We start from the raw sequence: 23414 nt of genomic DNA, 5'->3' as shown, positions 1-23414 counted from the left end.
CTGCAGTGTCTGTATGTGTATTCTTACACTGTAAATTCGACTTGGCAAGTGTACCCACTTGCCAGGCCTAAACCTTCCCATTTCTTACATGTAAGGCACCCCTAAGGTAGGCCCTAGGTAGCCCCAAGGGCAGGGTGCAGTGTATGGATAAGGTAGGACATATAGTAATGTGGTTTATATGTCCTGACAGTGAAATACTGCCAATTTCGTTTTCACTGTTGCAAGGTCTGTCTCTCTCTCATAGGATAATATGGGGGCTACCTTTAAATATGATTAAAGTGTAGATTCCCCTAGAGAGTAGATGGACATGTGGAGTTTGGGATCCCTGAACTCACAATTTAAAAATACATCTTTTAGTAAAGTTGATTTTGAGATTGTGCGTTTGGAAATGCCACTTTTAGAAAGTGAGCATTTTCTTGCTTAAACCATTCTGTGACTTTGCCTTGTTTGTGGATTCCCTGTCTGGGTCAGTTTGACAGCTGGGTTGTTTTTCACCTCACACCAGACAGTGACACAAAGGGAGCTGGGGTGTGATCTGCATTTCCTGATTAGCTATCTCTGCTAGGAGGGAGGGGTGGAGTGGTCACTCTCATCTGAAAGGACTGTGCCTGCCTCTGACAATGCTGTCTCCAGCCCCCTGGTGTGTGTCTGAGGCCTTGCCTGGGCAAGGCAGGATTTCACAAGAAGGTGTGAGTCCCCTTTGAAGAAAGGTGACTTCAAAGACTAAAATGGGTATAAGAAGGGCACCCAAACTTACAAACTTTAGAAACACTTCTGGAATCAAGAGGAACCTCTGCCTGGAGAAGAGCTGATCGCTGAGGAACAAGTGCTGCCCTGCCTGTGACTGTGCTTTGTGGAGCTTTCCTGCAGTGCTGCTTCTGCCTGAGTAAGAGGGCAAAGACTGGACTTTGTGTGCCTTCCATCTTGAAGAAGAAATCTCCAAGGGCTTGATGTAGAGCTTGCCTCCTGTTGTTGAAGTCTCAGGGATAGCAAAGACTTCTTTCTGCCAGCACCTGGAGTCTCTGGAGAGACCCCTACTCTGCTCTGTGGTGCCCTTCCAGTTCCTGGGACCCTGAAAGGAGAGGCTGGCAGCCTAAGGACAAAAATACACGCACCGAGCACCGTGCGGAGAAAAGATCGACGCGAATCCGATCGCGGCTGAGAAAACGACGCGACGCCGGTTCCGCAGCTGGGAAACGACGCCGCAGGAAACGCGACCGAAAAACCGACGCCCGGAGCAGGAGAAACGACGCGCAGCATCGCTGACGGAGGCTGAGAGATCGCACCCTGCGCCGCGGGACTTTCGGATCGTCGTGTGGCTGGCTTTTTCAACGCGCACCGCCGTGCCGAGTTGTTTTCGACGCACACAGCCGTGCAGGGTTACTTTCGACGCACACCGCCCGTGCGGGGATATTTTTGACGCAAACCAGGTACATTTTCACGCTAGCAGCGCTAGTGTGGTGTTACAACTACCTAAAGACTCTTTTTATTTTAAACCTTTAAAAAATCATAACTTGACTTGTGTATGTTGGATTTTTGTCGTTTTGGTCTTGTTTTGTCTAGATAAATATTTCCTATTTTTCTAAACTGGTGTTGTGTCATTTTGTAGTGTTTTCATTAAGTTACTGTGTGTGTTGGTACAAATACTTTACACCTAGCACTCTGAGGTTAAGCCTACTGCTCTGCCAAGCTACCAAGGGGGTAAGCAGGGGTTAGCTGAGGGTGATTCTCTTTTATCCTAAATAGAGTGAGGGTCCTTGCTTGAACAGGGGGTAACCTGACTGTCAACCAAAGACCCCATTTCTAACATTGGTGACCAGCGGTCGGGATTTGGACTTGTATTTGTACTTAACATACAGTAATTAAGTGTACACTACTGTTTTGATCTCAGACCACTACGTGACCACATACTACTAGTCTTGTGATTTTTGTTTTTTTACTTGGACTGTTTTTCTCTGCATTCAGTTTCTTTCTTTTTCGCTGATCCCGTGATTGACTTTGCTGAAACTTCATTTGAGAACTTGCTTTTCTGTTTTTGGAACTGTGCATATTTTTTTTTAACCTCTCATCATGTCTCAGTCTGGAGATGCCCTAGCTGAAGCTGCTTTTGACTTGGAGAAATTGGAGAGCTACAAAGTGGCTCAGTTGAAGCAGTTTTGTAGTAATGTTGGCTGTCCCATTAAGAGCTCATCCAAGAAGGATGAGCTGCAAAAGGCGCTGAGGGCCTGGGTGACAGCCAAAGCAGCTGAGGGGCACACAGATGAGGAGCCAGAGGGGGAAGAGGAGTTGCAAGTCACTCACACTGATGTAGTGGGTGGGCCTGCTATGTCTCAGGGGAGGATCTCCAGGGCAGGTAGCAGTGTGTCCTCCAAGAGTCTGACACCTGGAGAGTTACAGGACAGACAGGCAGAGAGGGAGTACCAGTTGGAGCTGAAAAAGCTCAGTCTAGAGGGGGAACAGAGAAAGCTGGCCCGTGAGGTGGAACAGAGAAAGCTGGACCTTGAGGAAAGGAAGATAAACATGGCTCATGAGCTCAGTTTAAAAGAGATGGATCAGAGGAGTCAGTCCAGTAGGGATGGTGGCAGCAATTCTACAGTGCAGCCTGAGAGAAGGGTACACATCCCAAAAGACCTTGTGAGGGATTATAAGAGGGAGGATGATATCTACTTGTGGTTCAAGGGTTATGAGTCAGCTCTCCACATGAACCTGGTCCCTGAAGCTCATTGGGGGGCAGCCCTGTGGAAGCATTTTGAGGCAGAGGGGAGGGACACACTGACGGCCTTAGGGGATGCTCAGAGTCTCACCTACCCTGCCATGAAGGAGGCCTTACTTACCAGGTATGGTCTCACCCCTGAGCAGTACAAGGAGAAGTTTAGATCCTACAAGAGAAAGGAATCCCAAACATGGTTGGAATGTGTTGATTCTTGTTGCAGGTCACTGGATGGTTGGGTGAAGGGCAGTAAGGTAAACACGTATGAGGGGCTTTACAATTTAATTGCTTGGGAGCACTTGTACAGTTTATGTTTTCCAGAGCTGCGCCAGCACCTCATTGACAGCAAGCTGACTGACCCCAGGAAGCTTGCACAGGAAGCGGACCGCTGGGAGAGCACCAGGGTCCAAAAGAGGTATGGGGGAGACCACGCCAAGGGTGGGCAGGGTCCCTCTCAGAAGAAAGGGGGGGGTAAGGGCAAACAGGATGAGTTCTCTAAAGGGCCCCAAACTGATTCCCAGGGTAAGGATTCCCAACCCCCCAGTGAAAAGAAGCCATGGTTCTCCAAAGGGAAGCCAATGGCAGGTGGTCCCCTACGTAAGTGCTATTCATGTGACCAGGTGGGTCATGTGAGGGGGGACCCCAAATGCCCCAAAAGTACACCGGCACCCACTGGTGCACCGTCCCAGGGTTTGGCCAGTGTAGCGCTTGGGGAGGAGTTGGTTTCAGGTGGGTGGGAACCAGCAGAAATGACCCTTGTCTCACTAGGGGACAGTGAGATGGTCCAGAGAAACCTAGTGCCTGATAACACTAAGAAGTACAGGCAATGGGTGACCATCAATGGACAGAGGGTGGAGGCTCTAAGAGACACTGGAGCCAGTGTGACTACAGTGAGGAGTCACCTGGTGTCTGAAGAGCAGATTGATCCCCGGGTACTTCACCAAGTAGTTGCAGTAGACAATTCTGAGCGCCTCTGCAGAGTGGCGCAGGTTCCCTTTGAATGGGGGGGGGTCTCAGGTTCCTGGAAAGTAGCTGTGAGTCCAACCATGCCTGTTGATTGTTTGCTAGGCAACGACCTGGAAGATTCCCCTTGGAAGGAGGTGGAACACAGGTCTCACTTGGAGATGTTGGGTCTGCCTGGGTGGGTATGCGTATCCACCCGGTCTATGGCAGCCAATCAGGGTAGTCAAGAGCCCCTGGAGCCTGAAACAGTGGCCCAGGGGACCGCCAAGAAGAGGAAAGGCAGGAGGCGCGGGAAACCCGCCCCAGAAGTTCCCACGGTCCGGGAGGAGGCAGAGCCTGAGGGTGATGCCCCGGAACCTACAGGGGAACAGGTGGCTGAACTGGGGGAGGTCCCCGAGCTGTCGCAGTGGCAGCAGGAAGGGGGACCCACCAGGGAAGTATTCTGCACAGCGCAGAAGGAGTGCCCTACTCTTGAGGGACTGCGGCAGCAGCCCAGGCGGCTGGCGGGGCGCCAGGTACTCACCTGATTTATTGGGAGGATGGCCTCCTGTATAGTGAGCCTAAGGTTCCTGAGCCGGGGTCAGCGCGTATGCTGGTGGTACCCCAGGGCTTCAGGACCTTCCTACTGGGTTTGGCTCATGATGTGCCTTTGGCAGGACATCTAGGGCAGGACAAGACCTATAAGAGGCTTGTCTCCCACTTTTACTGGCCCTTGATGAACAAGCAGTCAGCTGCTTATTGTAGATCTTGTCAGACTTGTCAGGCAAGTGGCAAGAGTGGGGGGAAATGCAAAGCTCCCCTCCAACCTTTACCGGTAGTCAGTACTCCCTTTGAAAGGGTAGGAATTGACATTGTGGGGCCTCTGGATCCCAAGACAGCCATGGGCAACAGGTTCATCCTGGTCTTGGTGGACCATGCCACACGGTACCCAGAAGCTAATCCTCTAAGGACGGTCACCGCCCCCGTGGTGGGACGTGCCTTGATGGGGGTTTTTACCCGCATGGGGTTCCCCAAGGAGGTAGTATCTGATAGGGGTACAAACTTCATATCCACTTATATGAAGTCTCTGTGGAAGGTGTGTGGGGTAACCTACAAGTTCACCACCCCTTACCACCCCCAAAGTAATGGTCTGGTTGAGAGATTCAACCGCACCTTGAAAGGCATGATTCAGGGCCTGTCAGAGCCCTTGAGGCGTAAGTGGGACGTCCTCTTGCCATGCCTTCTGTTCGCTTACAGGGAGGTGCCTCAAAAGGGACTTGGCTTTAGCCCCTTTGAGCTCATCTATGGCCACCCTGTGAGGGGACCGCTCAGTCTGGTGAAGGAGGCTTTGGAGAAAGCTCCTAGTAAACCACCCCAGGATGTATTTAGCTACATGCTGGCACTAAGAAACCAGACTGCCCGCTTCAGGAGTCTCGCTCAGGAGAACCTGGAAGCAAGCCAGGAGGATATGAAACGGTGGTACGACCAGAATGCCACTCTGGTTGAGTTTCAGCCTGGACAAAAAGTGTGGGTCATGGCACCAGTGGAGCCTAGGGCTCTCCAAGATAAGTGGACTGGGCCTTTTGAGGTGGTGGAAAGAAAGAGCGAGGTCACCTATCTGGTAGACTTGCAATCCCCCAGGAACCCCTTGAGGGTCCTACATGTCAACCGCCTCAAACCACACTTTGAGCGAACTGAGCTATCCATGCTCCTAGCGACAGATGACGGGGTGGAGGAAGAGAGTGAGCCTCTTCCTGACCTCCTGTCTGCAGGAGAGAAAGATGGGTCTGTGGAGGGAGTGATCCTCTCCCCCTCCCTGACTGAGGAACAGCAGAGGGACTGTCGCCACGTGCTGGGACAGTTCGCCTCACTGTTTTCCCTGATCCCAGGAGTCACACACCTGTGCACACATGATGTGGACACTGGGGACAGTACACCTGTTAAACATAAGGTTTACAGGGTGACTGACAGGGTGAGGGCTTGCATTAAGGAGGAAGTCTCCAAAATGTTAGCCCTAAGGGTTATTGAGCACTCCAGCAGTCCTTGGGCCAGCCCAGTGGTCTTGGTCCCAAAGGCTACTGCTCCTGGTGCCACTCCAGAACTTAGGTTCTGTGTGGACTACCGGGGTCTCAATGCGGTCAGCAAGACTGACGCACACCCCATCCCCCGAGCTGATGAGCTCATTGATCGGTTAGGAGCTGCCAAGTACCTCAGTACGTTTGATTTAACATCTGGGTACTGGCAGATTGCCTTAACTGAAGGGGCAAAGGAGAGGTCAGCATTCTCTACCCCCGATGGGCACTTCCACTTCAATGTGATGCCCTTTGGGATGAAGAATGCCCCTGCCACCTTTCAGAGGTTGGTCAACCAGGTGTTGGCAGGACTGGATGAGTTCAGTGCCGCCTACCTGGATGACATTGCTGTGTTTAGTTCCACATGGGAGGAACACCTGCAACACCTCTGGAGAGTGTTAGAGGCCCTGCAGAAGGCAGGCCTCACTATTAAGGCGAGCAAGTGCCAAATAGGGCAGGGTTCTGTTGTGTACTTAGGACACCAGGTGGGGAGTGGCCAGGTGGCACCCCTACAGCCTAAGATTGACACGATTCTGGCTTGGGAGCCTCCCAAGACCCAGACTGAAGTGAGAGCCTTTTTAGGTCTCACAGGATACTATCGGAGGTTCGTTAAGGGATATGGTACCATTGTTACCCCCTTAACTGAGTTGACTTCTAAGAAGCAACCCAAGAAAGTGATCTGGACAGAGGCTTGCCAGAACGCTTTTGATGCCCTGAAGGCTGCCATGTGCACAGCACCTGTGCTGAAGGCACCTGACTACTCCACGGAGTTTGTTGTACAGACAGACGCCTCAGAGCATGGTATTGGAGCAGTACTCTCACAGCTGAATGAAGAGGGCCTAGATCAACCCGTAGCCTTCATTAGCAGGAGGTTACTACCCAGGGAACGTAGGTGGAGTGCCATAGAACGTGAAGCGTTTGCTGTGGTCTGGGCACTGAAGAAGCTAAGACCCTACTTGTTTGGGACTCACTTCCGAGTTCAGACCGACCACAGACCCCTCAGATGGTTAATGCAGATGAGGGGTGAGAACCCAAAACTGTTGAGGTGGTCCATTTCCCTACAGGGGATGGACTTTACGGTGGAACATCGACCCGGTACAGAGCACGCCAATGCTGATGGTCTGTCCAGGTTCTTCCGCCTTAGTGATGAGAACTCCCATGAGGTTGGGTAGTTGCTCCCCACTTTTAGCTGGGGGGGACACGTGTTAGACTTTTCATCCTTGGCGTGGTCTCCCTTAACTTTTTGCCTCTGTTCACCAGGTTGTTGATGTGTGCTGGACTCTGATTTTGCTGTTTTTGTTACTCTGGGCACTTTACCACTGCTAACCAGTGCTAAAGTGCAAGTGCTCCTGTTTAAATTGTATGTAAGTGGTTCATCCATGATTGGCATATTTGAATTACTAGTAAGTCCCTAGTAATGTGCACTAGAGGTGCCAGGGCCTGTAAATCAAATGCTACTAGTGGGCCTGCAGCACTGGTTGTGCCACCCACATAAGTAGCTCTGTAATCATGTCTCAGACCTGCCACTGCAGTGTCTGTATGTGTATTCTTACACTGTAAATTCGACTTGGCAAGTGTACCCACTTGCCAGGCCTAAACCTTCCCATTTCTTACATGTAAGGCACCCCTAAGGTAGGCCCTAGGTAGCCCCAAGGGCAGGGTGCAGTGTATGGATAAGGTAGGACATATAGTAATGTGGTTTATATGTCCTGACAGTGAAATACTGCCAATTTCGTTTTCACTGTTGCAAGGTCTGTCTCTCTCTCATAGGATAATATGGGGGCTACCTTTAAATATGATTAAAGTGTAGATTCCCCTAGAGAGTAGATGGACATGTGGAGTTTGGGATCCCTGAACTCACAATTTAAAAATACATCTTTTAGTAAAGTTGATTTTGAGATTGTGCGTTTGGAAATGCCACTTTTAGAAAGTGAGCATTTTCTTGCTTAAACCATTCTGTGACTTTGCCTTGTTTGTGGATTCCCTGTCTGGGTCAGTTTGACAGCTGGGTTGTTTTTCACCTCACACCAGACAGTGACACAAAGGGAGCTGGGGTGTGATCTGCATTTCCTGATTAGCTATCTCTGCTAGGAGGGAGGGGTGGAGTGGTCACTCTCATCTGAAAGGACTGTGCCTGCCTCTGACAATGCTGTCTCCAGCCCCCTGGTGTGTGTCTGAGGCCTTGCCTGGGCAAGGCAGGATTTCACAAGAAGGTGTGAGTCCCCTTTGAAGAAAGGTGACTTCAAAGACTAAAATGGGTATAAGAAGGGCACCCAAACTTACAAACTTTAGAAACACTTCTGGAATCAAGAGGAACCTCTGCCTGGAGAAGAGCTGATCGCTGAGGAACAAGTGCTGCCCTGCCTGTGACTGTGCTTTGTGGAGCTTTCCTGCAGTGCTGCTTCTGCCTGAGTAAGAGGGCAAAGACTGGACTTTGTGTGCCTTCCATCTTGAAGAAGAAATCTCCAAGGGCTTGATGTAGAGCTTGCCTCCTGTTGTTGAAGTCTCAGGGATAGCAAAGACTTCTTTCTGCCAGCACCTGGAGTCTCTGGAGAGACCCCTACTCTGCTCTGTGGTGCCCTTCCAGTTCCTGGGACCCTGAAAGGAGAGGCTGGCAGCCTAAGGACAAAAATACACGCACCGAGCACCGTGCGGAGAAAAGATCGACGCGAATCCGATCGCGGCTGAGAAAACGACGCGACGCCGGTTCCGCAGCTGGGAAACGACGCCGCAGGAAACGCGACCGAAAAACCGACGCCCGGAGCAGGAGAAACGACGCGCAGCATCGCTGACGGAGGCTGAGAGATCGCACCCTGCGCCGCGGGACTTTCGGATCGTCGTGTGGCTGGCTTTTTCAACGCGCACCGCCGTGCCGAGTTGTTTTCGACGCACACAGCCGTGCAGGGTTACTTTCGACGCACACCGCCCGTGCGGGGATATTTTTGACGCAAACCAGGTACATTTTCACGCTAGCAGCGCTAGTGTGGTGTTACAACTACCTAAAGACTCTTTTTATTTTAAACCTTTAAAAAATCATAACTTGACTTGTGTATGTTGGATTTTTGTCGTTTTGGTCTTGTTTTGTCTAGATAAATATTTCCTATTTTTCTAAACTGGTGTTGTGTCATTTTGTAGTGTTTTCATTAAGTTACTGTGTGTGTTGGTACAAATACTTTACACCTAGCACTCTGAGGTTAAGCCTACTGCTCTGCCAAGCTACCAAGGGGGTAAGCAGGGGTTAGCTGAGGGTGATTCTCTTTTATCCTAAATAGAGTGAGGGTCCTTGCTTGAACAGGGGGTAACCTGACTGTCAACCAAAGACCCCATTTCTAACAATGACTTTTCAAATACTCCTGACCATTATATACACATTTGAGCTGGTCCATTTTTCCTGTCCCTTGTGTTTCTTGATTGTTTTTCTTCAGTGACCTTCATTCATATGTTGTTTGCGCACTCAGTAACTGTGGGTTGCGGGTACCGGAGGTAGCTTACTGTGTCGGAGAAGAAGCAGGATACGGCAGTACCAGCAGCTCCAGGCCGGTCAGAGTCTTGGTCTTTCCAGGGACAATGCAGTGGGGGAATAAGTTAGGAGGCAAGGGAATCCCTTAGTTTCACTGTCCAAGTATTAGGCCTCATTTTGTGATGCATAGGAGGGGGTCGAAACGGAAGTAGTGGGCAACGGTGGCTCGCAGATCAGTAAGCTCACTCCAGCTCTTGAACTCGGTGATGTCTTCTGGATGACACATTCGCTTGATCAGGCCACCAACCACAGACATTGTGGCAAAATAGGCAGCAGAGTGTAGGAGGGGTTTAGCCGTCAACCATCTCACATGTGGCCAAGCTAGGCCTTCTGTTCTTCTTTACTAAATCAGTGATGGAATTTTTTATAAACTTCTGATAGTAGTTGGTTAGCCCACTTATCCTTATTCTTACCCATGCCTTCTGCAGAGGTGACTGACGACTGTTGAAAAAGGCACTTTTCGGGTTTAGCCAGATCGAACTTTCTTCTCATCGCCCTCATGTTGGTGATGGTCTTTTGGGAAAATAAATATATTATTGAGATAGACGATCATTGAGAATAAGTGAGGTTCAGAAAATATAGCTATCATGAACCTTTGGAAAATAGATGGAGCATTACACCGGCCGAAAAACATAACTGTATTCGAAGAGGCCAAGGAAGACTTAGCCCACACTTTTCGACTCATCTCCTGGCTTGATGCGTATTAAGTAATATTCTCCCCTCAAGTGTATTATGGAAAGGAATTTCAAGGATATCAGAGATCAAGGGTGATGGTTACTGGTCTTAAATTGATATTTTATTTAGCTCCCTGCAATATATACATGGGCATAGTTTAGGGGAATCTCTCTTTGGAACAAAAAAAATAATGACGCCCCCAGCAGGACTCTCAATCCATTATGTGGGTTTGTACTCCTTTTCCAGAGCTGGCAAAGAAAAGATTTGATGAAAAGGCACAACAGCATCAGGATCCAGCTCTATTGTGCAATCGAAAGGACAATGTTGAGAAAGCTCTCTTCCTTGAGGTTCAGAAAAAAACATCTGAAAATTCTTGGCTGGGCTACTACTTAATTTTCGCAACATAAGGCTTCAGATCTAAAGTTCCCATATTTCCAAAATTCCCTCTTGAGTAGAGTATTTTTGGACCTGTCAATCAAACATCTTTTTGAACTACACCTAATGACCCAGAAAGTTATCCTAGAGAGGAGTAGCCCAAGAGATGAGTTGTGGCCCAAACAAGGGCATTTCCCATTGCGCTAATAATAATAGAACCTACCATGGCCTTATCTGAGACATAGATATGAGGTTGAAATTAAGTGAATCTGGCCAACATCCAAATATATGTTTAATTTGTGATGATTCCTTCTAATCGAACTAGCGGAGGGTCCAAGGATCATACTTAAAATACTGCCAAAGACTCTCTAAAGGCTCTTTATCGTTAGTTAACATTTGTACTTGAACATTCAGTCAGTCAGTCAATAATATTTATTTGGCTAAAAAGCCATAAATTTAATGTGAAATATATGCAATCAGAAAATCCTCATAAAGTCATATACAAATTTTGAAACATCAAATGCCAACAAATTATAGCTTAATGGAAAAACAACCTAAAAAATAGATGTTATTATATTAAAAATATAACTTGAATACCACAGTAATTCATATATTTACATCCTATAATAAAGTATCTAAAACCTCAGCACATTTCCTAATTGTGAAGGTACCTCTAATAGCATGTATAATTGCCATTCTAGTTGTTGTAAAAACGTCAACTCAGCCTTTAACATCTAACGTTGGCTTGACGTAAAATTGGAACCAGAAAGGAGATCCATGGGGCTGAGTATAAAGTGCAAAATAGCATAAAGTGAGTCATGTTTGACTAGAGACACTATCACACAATTATTGCAAGGCCAAGGAGGCAGATCCCGAAGCCAAGTAATCTGCAATGGAAAAGCTACCATACAGAGCACTGTGCTCATTCTTAAACAATTCAAGTAATATCGGTAGCTGGAATTTCTTTAAAAAGTTTAATAAGGATCCACCCCCTGGACGTAGACACTGAGGAGTACATGATCACTGTTTCCATAAATAAAACACTTTCCAGCCGCTCCATCATAAGATATTTAAAATATAAGTGTTTGACCAGATCTTTAAATCTAAGGATTATAGTGTGTGAGTTCTTAAAATGTTCTGAGATACCCATCAATTGAAAAGTTTTCTTTACATAAGTAAACTAGGGGATCCACTCTAAATTATCGAAGGCTATACAGTCTTTAAGAAACGTTCTACTCAAACCCGCTTTGGATTTACCCCATTTTATTGATCCATTAAATCAGTGATGCTGGACCAATAGCATCCTGCAAATAGGTCGGCTCTAGGTCCTTATGACAAATAAAAGTAGCCAGACTCCGGGATACCTTATAATAACCTGCAAGTAAGGCAATGTTTGGCACATTGGAGAATATCCAAATTACTGTATCCCCAAACGCCTGCTCCATACGCCCCTATCAAAATGCATTTGCTCTTATAGATTTCTAATAATTCCTTCACTGGCTGATATGGTAGACTATGGGGGTGATTCTAACATTGCCCGCCAATGTTCCCCCTCCAAAATACCGCTCCGCGGTCACAAGACCGCTGAGGGTATTTTGGGATTTGCCCTGGGCTGGCGGGCGGCCGCCAAAAGGCCGCCCGCCAGCCCAGGGCAAATCGACCTTCCCACGAGGACGCCGGCTCCAAATGGAGCCGGCGTAGTGGGAAGGTGCGACAGGTGCAGTTGCACCTGTCGCGTATTTCAGTGTCTGCTTTGCAGACACTGAAATACTTTGTGGGGCCCACTTACGGGGGCCCCTGCAGTGCCCATGCCATTGGCATGGGCACTGCAGGGGCCCCGCGGCACCCCCTACCGCCATCCTGTTCCTGGCGGGAGACCCGCCAGGAACAGGATGGCGGTAGGGGGTGTCAGAATCCCCATGGCGGCGGAGCGCGCTCCGCCGCCATGGAGGATTCTGTAGGGCAGTGGTAAACCGGCGGGAGACCGCCGGTTTACCCTTTCTGGCCGCGGCTGAACCGCCGCGGTCAGAATGCCCTTGGGAGCACCGCCAGCCTGTTGGCGGTGCTCCCGTGGTCGGTGACCCTGGCGGTCACCGGCCGCCAGGGTCAGAATGACCCCCTATATGTCAACCTAAAAATTGTCTCAGTTGCTCTTCTGAAATGTTGTAATCTCAAAGTTAAAAGAGGGTCCAAGCTTAATGACGAATTAAATGGAATTCCCAGGTAATTGAAGGTCTTTGTCTTTTCCAGGTGCACACCTTACATTTGATATAACAGGGTCTTGATATTGGAGGGCCCACAAGTTATAACAAATGATTTAGAGAAATTTACTTGAAATCCACACCCTCCATAATAGACAAAAATCAGTTGAGCAAGATTTGGAGGTCATTAGATGGTCTGACAACAAGGAATGCACCGTCCACATAGTAAAATAGGAATGGAGTGGTTCCCCATCTGGGGTATGTCTTTTTCCTGTCTGATAATGACTAACCCCGTTTATATAAAGTAGAAACAAAATGGAGCCAGGAAACACCCAAGTTGCATATCACGGTTAGATCTGATTAGGGGAGTTCATTCACCTAACGGGCCATAGCGGAACTTAACAGATGTTCCCCAATGCAGACATCTTACCAGGGTGAGCAATTCTTTTTACACCCCCCCATCTACTCCATAAAGGCCCAAAGTTTGGAGCGATTTACCAAATAGAAGGCACTGGAGAGGTCGATAAGTGCTATTTGGAGGGCACCTCCTCGTGTCATTAAATCTTTATCTTGTAGCAAGAAAATAAGTAAACAGTGTTCCACAGTGCCAAATCCAGGTCAGAAACCAAACTGCATTTTTGCAAAAATACTATTTTCTTCAGCCTAAGTTTCCAAACGAGACAGAAGTAATTGTCCCAAAATCTCAGCACTATAATCAATTAATGGAATCGGGAGAGAGCAACTGGGTGAACTACTAGAAGAGGTAAATAGTTTACTGCTACCGACAAGTACTGTACTTGATCCATGGTTCCAGTCTTTAGGTGTCACAACCTGTCCACAGCAGCCCTTCTTGGTGACAACTTTAAGGTTCTTTAGGTTCGCAGGTATTGTCTATTGCTTCTGGTGGCAAGTTCCAGCTCCAGATTTAAACCTGGCTCCGGGCTTTACCACAAAAATAAAACTCAAGGGAAGGGAAGAATCCCAGGAAAAAATATCTTCCAAGAGTCAGGCAAATTACATGGACAAGCAACTCCTGAAGTGCAGGATCAGAACAAGAGAAAAACAAGCAGGAGCAAGGAATCTCAACAGAAACCACAAGCGAGCAACTAACAACAAGAGATGCTGTGATGCGTCAGGATTCCTTCCAGATCTCCTTATATACTAAAGACCTTCCTGAAAGACCGGAAGTAGTTACCTCCATCGCACCTGGGGCAGAGAAAGGAAAGTGAAAGAAAATTAAATTCTCTAGCACGAAATGGAAAATCAGAACTGGAAAAAGTAAAAAGGTAGAACTGGAATAATTATTCCAATTAATACATCTAACGTTATTAAGGCGCCGCCTGGATGGTTCTCCAGTTAGGAAGAAGAATAAGAGCTATGCAAGCGCAAATAATTTCTTGCACCTATGAAGCCCAACGAGAGCAACACAACATGGAAGCCACCGTGGAGCAGCACTGATTCAAAACTGTCCATGTCACATGGTGGTGCATCAGTAAGGCAACTGGACACAAGACCAGCGGAGGCAGGACTCTTCCTCTTAGGAGACCTAGAATTTTATTATAGATGGAGCAGCGCTGTAGGCTATTAAATAAAACACATGAGAAGTTTTTGTACAGCGCACGACCTGAACTAATGTGTTTGTAGGCGCTCTTGTATATCATAATGAGCTAAAAGTTGGTTGGAGAAAAGTATTTACCTAGGACCACACGGTTTGGTCAAGCATGAAAGCCACGATAAATCCCAGATCCCAGAATGTGCACTTCAGCCACTAGAAGGTTATTTCTTTCTGAGATCACAGGTTCATAATTTAATTCTTGGAAGATAAGATTAGAGGATTGGTGACAGGCAGATTCCACATTTTTATTTGTGGCATTTTTGAAAATTGCAAACTTTGCCTAACAACACACGAGCGCTTCACAACTGAAAGAGACTATCTTACACCTGTTTTTCAGATTTGCCAGGATCCTCATGATGCTGAGCAGCAGCCAGGATTCAGACCTGGTTCCACATATTACACAGTCCGCAGTGGTGGCCACTAGGCCACATCGCCTCCTGTAAGAGCTCAGCTCGTTTTGACTTCAGGTGCCAAGAGGACCTCGGGTTGCGCCAGAGCCAGGCCTCTGGCTCGACCCTGACTCGGCCTCTCAGTGGCTCGACCACCTGTAGTAAGCTCATGTCTGTTATGTGCTTTGTGGCTTCTTCATAACACAGCTCTGGATGCCTTTCATTTGCACCCCAAAAAATGTTGGCACCAAGTTGTGCCAATTTGATCTTTTATAAATATTTACTCTAAATTCACTTTTTTTTGTAAACCGTTACGCATGATAACCTATCAGATGAAATGAGCTCAAACCTGAATTTCACATCATCTGCATTTGTGTATAATATGCATAAATAAGATGCAGACCTTTGTGAATACAGGGTGAGCTGTGGTCTTGTGTAAGGACAGCCTAAGAAGTGTGCTGGTGTGATCACAAGCAGAGTGATGTACTCATGTGAATGCATAAGGAAGGGGGTGTCTCTGCGAGTGCAGGATGATCTGTGTGCTTGTATAAGAGCTGCCTAAGAAGTGTGCTGGTGTGATCACAAGCAGAGTGATGTACCCATGTGAGTGCATAAGGAAGGGGGTGTCTCTGTGACTGCGCGTGAGCTGTGTGCTTGTGTAAGAGCAGCCTAAGGAGTGTGCTGGTGTGATCACAAGCAGAGTGATGTACTCATGTGAATGCATAAGGAAGGGGGTGTTTCTGCGAGCGCATGGTGAGCAGCGCTTCTGCCTGCATGAGAGCTGGCCTTTGTGAGTCCAGAGTGAGCTGTGTGAATGTGTTTGTGCAGTGGGGATGGTGTGCCTTTGAGTGCAGACTGAGTGGTACCTGTGTGAGTGCAAGGTGAGCAGCATTACAGGTTGATTCCCGGTTGAGAGGTGGGCCTTTGTGAGTACAGGGTGAGCTGTGTGCCCTTGAGTGCAAGATGAGCAGCGTTCCTGTGTGAATGAAGGTTGAGGGGTGGGCCTTTGTGAGTACAGGATGAGCTGTGTGCCTGTGAATATGTTTGCACATTGTTGTGTCTGAGTGCAGGGTGAGGGGAACAGTGTGAGTGCAGGGTGAGTATGTCCTTGTGAGCAGTGGGCCAGCGATGTCCCTGTATGAGTGCAGGGGAGGGTTGTACTTGTGTGTTTGCAGGGTAAGCTGTATGAGGGCAGAGTGAGTAGTGCCTGTGTGAGATGTGTGCCCCTGTGAGTGCACAGTGAATAATGTGCCCTTCTGAGCACAGAGTGAGGGTTGTGCACATATGAGTGTAGAGTGAGTTCTACCTGTGTCAGGGTCCAATGACCTGTGTGATTTTTGTGAATGCACAATAAGTTTTGTGCCTGAGTGTATGCACAGCATGAAATGTGCCTGTGTGCATTGTACGGTGAGCAGTGTCTGTATGAGTCAGGGGTTCAGTGTGAGTGAAGGGAGAGTGGTGCCTCTGTTAGTGTACAGTGAGCAGTGTCTGTATGAGGGGTCAGAGGTTCACTGTGAGCGAAGGGAGAGTGGTGCCTCTTTTAGTGTACTGTGAGCAGTGTCTGTATGAGGGGTCAGAGTTCAGTGTGAGTGAAGGGAGAGTGGTGCCTCTGTTAGTGTACGGTGAGCAGTGTCTGTATGAGTCAGGAGTCAGAGGTTGAGAGCTGTGTGTTTGCACTGTGGTTGAGTGGTACCCACACAAATGAATTGTGACTTGAGTGAGTGTAGGGGGAAGGTGTGCATCCTTAAAAATGTAGAGTGATCTGTGCCTGTGGGTCGTGTCTCTGTTAGTGATGGCCTGTGTGGCTGCGGAGTGTGTTTTATGAGGGCAGGGTGAGCAGTATATGTGTGATTACATGGTGAAATGTGTGAGCTGAGGCTGAGTGCAGTGCCTGGCTGTGTGCAGTGGGAAGAGGGAGCACTTGTGAATGCAGGGTGGGGTGTGTTAGTGTGAGTGTGTAGGGAGGGGAGTGTCCATGTGACTGCGGGGTGGACTGTATGACCTTGTGGTGCAATGTAAGAGGTGTGTTTGTGTGAGGTGTGCCAATGTGCGTGAAAGTGTTGTGGTGTGAATGCCGCCGTCTCTCCCTTGTCCAGTAGGGAGCGAATGTCGTCTGTTGTGGCCAGGAGGGCTGTCTCGTGCTGTGGTTTGATCTGAATCCAGATTGGGAGATGTCGAATGTTGTGGTCTTCTAAAAACGTGGTGAGTTGGCTGTGGACTGCTTTTTCAATGACTTTTGCAGGAAATGGAAGTAGGGAGATGGGCCTGAAGTTTTTGAGGTCGGTGGGATCTGCCGAGGGTTTCTTGAGGAGGGGGTTGATCCTGGCGTGTTTCCAGTTGTCGGGGAAGGTGGCTGCAGCTAGTGAGCAGTTGATGGTGAGGCGGAGCTTGGGGCAATGGTGTCTGCAGCTCTGTTGAAGATGTGATGGGGCATGGGTCTGTGGGGGCTCCGGAGTGTATGGATTTTATTGTTTTCAGTGTTTCTGCAGTGGAGAGGGGTGTCCAGGTGGAGATTGTAGGTTTGTTGGTGTCAGGGTTTGGAAGGGGGGTTCTGTGCATGGGTTGTCCTTGTTGAAACTGTCGTAACTGTTGAAACAGTAACAAAAGAATCTCTGTGACAAAAGCAGTAACCCGCTGAGCCATGATTATATAAATTACTGTTCTTTGGTGTACATGGCACACAGTCTTTGCAGCAGGCATATTTACCGGCTGTACTACCTTAGATGAGTTAAAACTGCCACTGAAAAAACTATCTCTCCCCAGCAGGTGCATTAATCAACACAGTTATCTTTACACTTTTATTGTTGCCTAATAACTGCAGGCTATACAAGGAACTTTGCAGTGCTTTTAAAGCTGCTGCACTGCTACAAAACCAGCTCCCACTAACAAAACCGCCCCCCACCTCCCTTCCAGCCTCCCGGGGAAACAGCCGATGCCCGGTGCGGCCTTGAGAACAGGACGCATGGGTGAGGGGTATGCTTGTGTGGCTGCAGAGTGTGCCTTTGTGGGTGCAGGGTTCGCTCTGTGAGTGTACAGTGAGCAGCGTCTGTATGAGTCAGAGGATGGGAGGTGTGCCTGCTGGGCGCAGGGTGGGAGGTGTGCCTGTGTAAGTGCACTGTGAATAATGTGCCTGTGTGCCTGCTGAGCGCAGGGTCGGAGGTGGGCCTGTGTGCCTGCAGGGTGAGAGATGTGCCTGTTTGTTGCAGGGTGAGATGTGTGCCTGAGTGAACACCCTAAGAGGTGCTCCTGGTGTTGTAGGGTGAGAGGTGTGACTGTGTGTTGCAGGAGGTGTGCCTGTGTGCCTCAGTGCTTAATTTGTAAATAAAAATGTGCCAGTGCCCAAAGCCCTCCTCTTAAACATGCAGCTGCTGTTATTAATTGTGGGAACACGGACTACTGAGGCGGCATGATCCTGAAGCCATCTCAGGCCTCTTAAATCATTTTAAAGCCACTCCCTGCCCCTTCAGCTCACTCTAGCCGCTTTCTACATTCTCCCTTTGTGGCGCTTTTTCGGTTTTCCCTTCCTCCGTCTTTCCCAAATGTGTCTTTTGCTCCCAGCAAATGCTTGAGGCATAAGAATAAGCGCTGGCACTCAAAAATAGGTGCCGGTGCTCAGCACCGGAAAACACAAGCACAAATTAAGCACTGGTGTGCCTGCAGGGTGCAGTGTGAGAGGTGTGACTATATGAGTGCAGGGTGAGTGATGCGCGTGTCTGCCTGCAGGGAGAAAGTAGTGCCCGTGTGTTAAAGGGTGAGGGTTGTGCCTGTCGCAGGGTGAGCGGTGTGCCTGTGTAACTGCAGGAGGTGTGCTGCAGGGCGAGAGGTGTGTCTGTCTGTTGCAGGGTGAGCGGTGTGCCTGTGTGTCTCAGGGTGAGAAGTGTGCCTGTGTAACTGCAGGAGGTGTGCTGCAGGGTGAGCGGTGTGCCTGTGTGTCTCAGGGTAAGAGGTGTACCTGTGTGTCTCAGGGTGAGAAGTGTGCCTGTGTAACTGCAGGAGGTGTGCTGCAGGGTGAGCGGTGTGCCTGTGTGTCTCAGGGTAAGAGGTGTGCCTGTGTGTCTCAGGGTGAGAAGTGTGCCTGTGTAACTGCAGGAGGTGTGCTGCAGGGTGAGCGGTGTGCCTGTGTGTCTCAGGGTAAGAGGTGTGCCTGTGTGTCTCAGGGTGAGAAGTGTGCCTGTGTAACTGCAGGAGGTGTGCTGCAGGGCGAGAGGTGTGCTTGAGAGCTGCAGGATGACAGTAGTGCCTGTATGTTGCAGGGTGAGAGGTGAGCCTGTGTGCTGCAGGATGAGTGCCTGTGTGAGTACAGGGTGAGTGGTTTGCCTGTTTGCCCGCAGGGTGACAGTAGTGCCTGTGTGCTGCAGGATGAGTGCCTGTGTGAGTACAGGGTGAGTGGTGTGCCTGTCTGCCCGGAGGGTGAGAGTGGTGCCTGTGTGTTAAAAGGTGAGTCATGTGCCTGTGTGTTGCAGGGTGAGAAGAGTGCCTGTGTGACTGCAGAGGGAGGGGTGTTTTGTTTGAGTGGAGAGTGAGTTGTGCCTACGCGAGTGAAGGGTGACTGGTGCACTTCTGTGAGGGCAGCGGTCCTGTTTGAGTGCAGGGTGTGGGAAGTTCTTATATGACTGCTGAGTGGCTAGTATGTGTGCACGGTGTGCCTGTGAGTGCACAGGAACAGGGTTTTGTACTTTTTTGCCTGCAGGATGAGCAGTGTGCCTGTATGAGTGCAGGGAGCAGCATGTTAAAGTCAGACCTACTGGCATTGTCAGTGCTTGTTTCATGATTAATTTGTGACTGTGAGGCCTCATACGTGAGACATTGATTTACCCGCGGCCGTACACCGCCACCTACTGGCTCATGTGCTAGGGAGTAGCCAGAAAAATAAAATATCCCTCACTTAGCTCCAAATCCCAAATAGCAAAGAGAGCGAATAAGGTGAGCGAGACCAGGGGATTCACGCCCCCTAGCCGCCCTCTTCCCCCCCACACCACCACTCCTCGAGGGAAATGGGAAATGTCCTTCATTCTTTCAGTTTTTCTTACCTTCCTTCATTGTCGTGTTGCTTGTTTGCATATTTGTTCATATTTCTTTCCTACCTTCCTTATTTTTCTCCATTCTTCTTTCTGTCCTTTTATCCATCCATCCCTTCTTCCCATCCTTCTTTCTCTCATCCATGCGTCCAGCCATTCATTAATTCAAACATCCAGCCATCTTTCCATCATAAAGTTATCTACCTATTGTTCTGTTCATCCATCTCTCATCTATCAATCCTTTTCTGCATCCGTTCACTCTTCTTAGCATCCAACAGTCCATCGATGCCTGTATCCATCCATCTGACCATTCGTCTCACCAACCATCCATTCTTCAATCCATCTATCCATCCATTCTTCCATCAATCCATCCTTCTCTCAGCCCCCTCTTCTTTCCTTTTTTCTTGCTCTCTTCTTTGATTTCTTCCCCACCCAACAGCTCCACCATTCTGTCTCCTTCCAGTGATGTGTGTGACCTTCTGTGGGAGACCAGCAGCCTCCAAAGAAAGAAAGAGAAGCTTTGAGCACCAATGTAAACTGTAAAGACTAAAAGTGACTTTGTGTTCTAGTAAAGTCATGGTTTCTCTTTCCCGTGGCCTTGTTGATGGTTTGTACTTGTTTTTTGTTGGTCTGTTTCATTGCTTGTAGCAGAGAAGCACAGCCAGGGGTCTTTAGGGCACACAAGGACATGCCAAGGTCACACACTGTATGTGCATTTCCTTCCAGAGGGGCCGCGTGTGCCACATACATGTACAGGACACGCAGCTGTGTGTGTACACGGTCTCAGGGTGTACAGATCGGATGGCGAGGGTTCATGGTTAATAAGGAATGAAAGGCGGACAGACATATGTAATATAATGCAACAGCACACGAGGGAAACCCTAAGCTGTATCAGTCAGAACTGGTATGAGCACTGATTGTAAACACTGAGCTGACGGAGTGACATCCTGGGGGTGTCGCCTGGGAGTTGGTGCGAATCTGTGGTAAAGGACGCTGCACCTGAGCGGGCGGGAGCAGAATCCGTTCTTTGTAGACTTATTACTGCTCAAGTAATGATCCCCCGGCAGGGATTTGAGTGGGATGAAAAAACTGAAGGAAAGTGGGAGCTTGTCTTTATTTAGCACCCCATAGCGCAGTGCTTTACTGTCTATGCGCTGTAAATAAAGATAACAGGTGTTGTCAAGCAGTTTATTGCTCGTCATGTGATTTGGGGGACATCCTGTCCTGTGCAGTCTCCTGAGGAGAGCAGTGAGTTTAAATCTGTCTACAAAAGTGTATCAAATCACCCAGGAAACTGCCCGACTGATAAACCCTTTGCTCCTGGGCACATTCTCCTGGGCTAAAAAAAAGCACTTGGGCTGTTGTTGGTGACAGGGTTGGTTCTTTGCCTCTGTAACAAACAATCGTTTCAGCAGGAGGGAGTTGTAAGCTTACAAATGTAATCCAGGGGGCGCAGGACGTCCCGTAAGTGATAGATCACAGGAACTGACGTCACATTCCTGTCAGCTCCTTATATACCTACAGGTGCAAACTGAACTCCAGCCGTGGACAATACACAGCAGTAAACAAACACAGTGTGTATATTTACAAACATAGCATCATGTCCTGACATCCTGTGTGTGACAATGACCCCCAGCGCGTTACGTCACCTTATAACACCCTCTGACCTCTGCTTCTGTGTCTTGCAGCTGCGGTGACCCTGGATCCTGACACTGCGCATCGGAGGCTCATCCTGTCCGAGGACGGAAGGAGCGTGAGGCACAGAGACAGAGCACAGGACCTGCCCGACACCCCCCAGAGATTCAATCCTGTCATCAATGTCCTGGGGAGAGAGAGGCTGAGCTCCGGGAGGCATTACTGGGAGGTGGAGGTGGGGGACAAGACGGGCTGGGACCTGGGGGTGTGTGACGAGGCTGTGAGCAGGAAGGGGGGGATCACAGCATCACCTGAGAACGGATACTGGGCAGTGCTTCTCAGAGATGGTGAATACAAAGCTCTCACCTCCCGTCCCACCCTCCTGACCCCCCGTGCGCCCCCCAGGGCTGTGGGTCTCTTCCTGGACTATGAGGCGGGCAGGCTCTCGCTGTACAATGTGGATGACCGGTCTCTGCTCTTCACCTTCTGCGGGGCCTCCTTCCCCCCCACCCTGCGGCCCTTCTTCAGTCCCCATCTCAGGGAGGGATGGAGGAACGCGGGGGCGCTGCGGATCCTGCCGGTGACAGGACAGGAGTGAAGAGACCCTCAGCAGCGCCGGGTCAGTGCTTCACAGGGGCCGGTACTCACCGGGACTGAGCACCGGCAGTTTTTTATTTTCTCCCCTTGAGTACCGGAGCTTTTCCTCTGAGAAGGAGAGTACCGGTACTCACGGGGGTCCTGGCATTGACAAGTGGTGCTGCTCAGGAATTCCTGCCTCAGCAGCAGTTTCAGTTTCAAATGCCTCTGAGGGTGGAAGCCGGATCTGAGCTGCTGTAAGAGCCGGTGCAGCAGCTCTTGTTTGTAGGACTCGGTGAGCTACCTGAGCTGCTGTGGAAGTGACCAGGGGAGGAGAGGGGGGGCTGCGGGGCGCTATCTTCAGCTTAAAAGGTGAGGTTAAAAGGGTGATTGTCAAACCTAATGGGCATGGGTGTGGGAAGCATTGTTCAGGGCACTGCAGCTTGTTTAGTAAGCCTGATGTTTAAAATGCATGCACATGTTCAACCATCAGCGTTTTAAAGTGAAGGCGTGCAAAAAATCCCTGCCCTCGCCATCATCTTTCCCAATTAACTTCAAATAAAAACTACATAAGATGCAAAATAAATAATTTTTTTAGCGTTCTACAAGTGGCAACCTCTTGCTTTAGATGAAAAACCAGATCTAAACCAATTGTTACGGGATGTTTCATGGAAGATGTGACATTTTCATACAGTTTGGAATTTTAGAGGCCAACCCTTTGCATTCTGGTATTTGTAGTTTCCTTTTTTTCCATTCTAAATAAGAGATTAAACAATCTCAGCATATAAAGCATGTAATGTAAAAATCAGGAATGGATTTAAAAGGTTACATATCAAGCCACTTGGGACTACCAGGCCCTGCTCACATATTTTGTGGGAGTCCACACACATTATGCATAGAACAAAGATCGACATGACCATTTTTTGGTATTTTTTTGGGTGAATACTGAATCCTTCAGGGCACTCCTTCCGGTGCAGGCTCTACAGCATTTTTTTAGAGCTGCCACTGTCCGGCAGTGCATGTGTTAGACAACATGTGAGCAGTGCCTAATTTGAGCCAGTGGTTTCTTCTCCGATGCGGGGCACCAGCACTTATTTTTTTTGTGCCGCAACTTAATTTTCTGCCTCAAGCATTTACTGTGAGCAAAAGACACATATGGGAAAGACGGAGGAAGAGAAAAACTAAAATGCTTCACAATGGGAGAAAGCAGAAAGCTGCAGGAGTGAGCTGAAGGGGCATGGAGGAGCTGTAAATGGATTAAAGAGGCCAGAGATGGCTTCAGGATTACGCTATCTCAGCGTTCCATGCGCTCACATTTAATTGCAGCAGCTGCGTGTTTCAGAGGAGAACTTTGGGCACTGGCACGTTTTTATTTACAAATTATGCACTGCATGTGAGGGATGGACATTAAAATCCAAAAGTTATGCCTGTGAGAATTAAATGTGGAACTTGTGTTTGTGTGAAACTGAAGGTGATTCAGAGTATGAAATGGATGTTTAAGTCAGGGACATCTTAAGGTTTTCGGGCCCCTGGGCCTAACGTATTTTGGTGGCCCCTGTATGAAACAGCTTTGAATTTATGATCCAGTTTCAGCACTTTTGTGCCCTCTTTGGCCAGGTCACTGACAGTGCACAGACACACTCGGCCAAATTCTAAATGTGTTTACATCTAATATTCTGGGAAAGT

General features: G+C 48.7%; 1 protein-coding gene across 2 annotated transcripts in view; it reads left to right on the top strand.

The window, feature by feature from the left end:
- The window catches only part of LOC138299186 (E3 ubiquitin-protein ligase TRIM39-like), a 109951-nt gene extending 87621 nt beyond the window's left edge, over positions 1 to 22330 (top strand). For both annotated transcript variants that reach the window (XM_069237281.1, XM_069237283.1), the window contains one exon: positions 21206 to 22330. In XM_069237281.1, coding sequence (XP_069093382.1) covers positions 21206 to 21750 — 545 coding nt within the window. In that variant the 3' untranslated portion in view covers positions 21751 to 22330. The remainder of the gene's footprint in view (positions 1 to 21205) is intronic.
- Positions 22331 to 23414: the final 1084 nt, after the last annotated feature.

This window comes from Pleurodeles waltl, chromosome 6 (assembly GCF_031143425.1).
Source record: "Pleurodeles waltl isolate 20211129_DDA chromosome 6, aPleWal1.hap1.20221129, whole genome shotgun sequence".
Classification (NCBI taxonomy): domain Eukaryota; kingdom Metazoa; phylum Chordata; class Amphibia; order Caudata; family Salamandridae; genus Pleurodeles; species Pleurodeles waltl.
The sequence above is the reverse complement of the archived record's forward strand: the minus strand, read 5'-3'. Positions and strand labels throughout refer to the sequence as shown.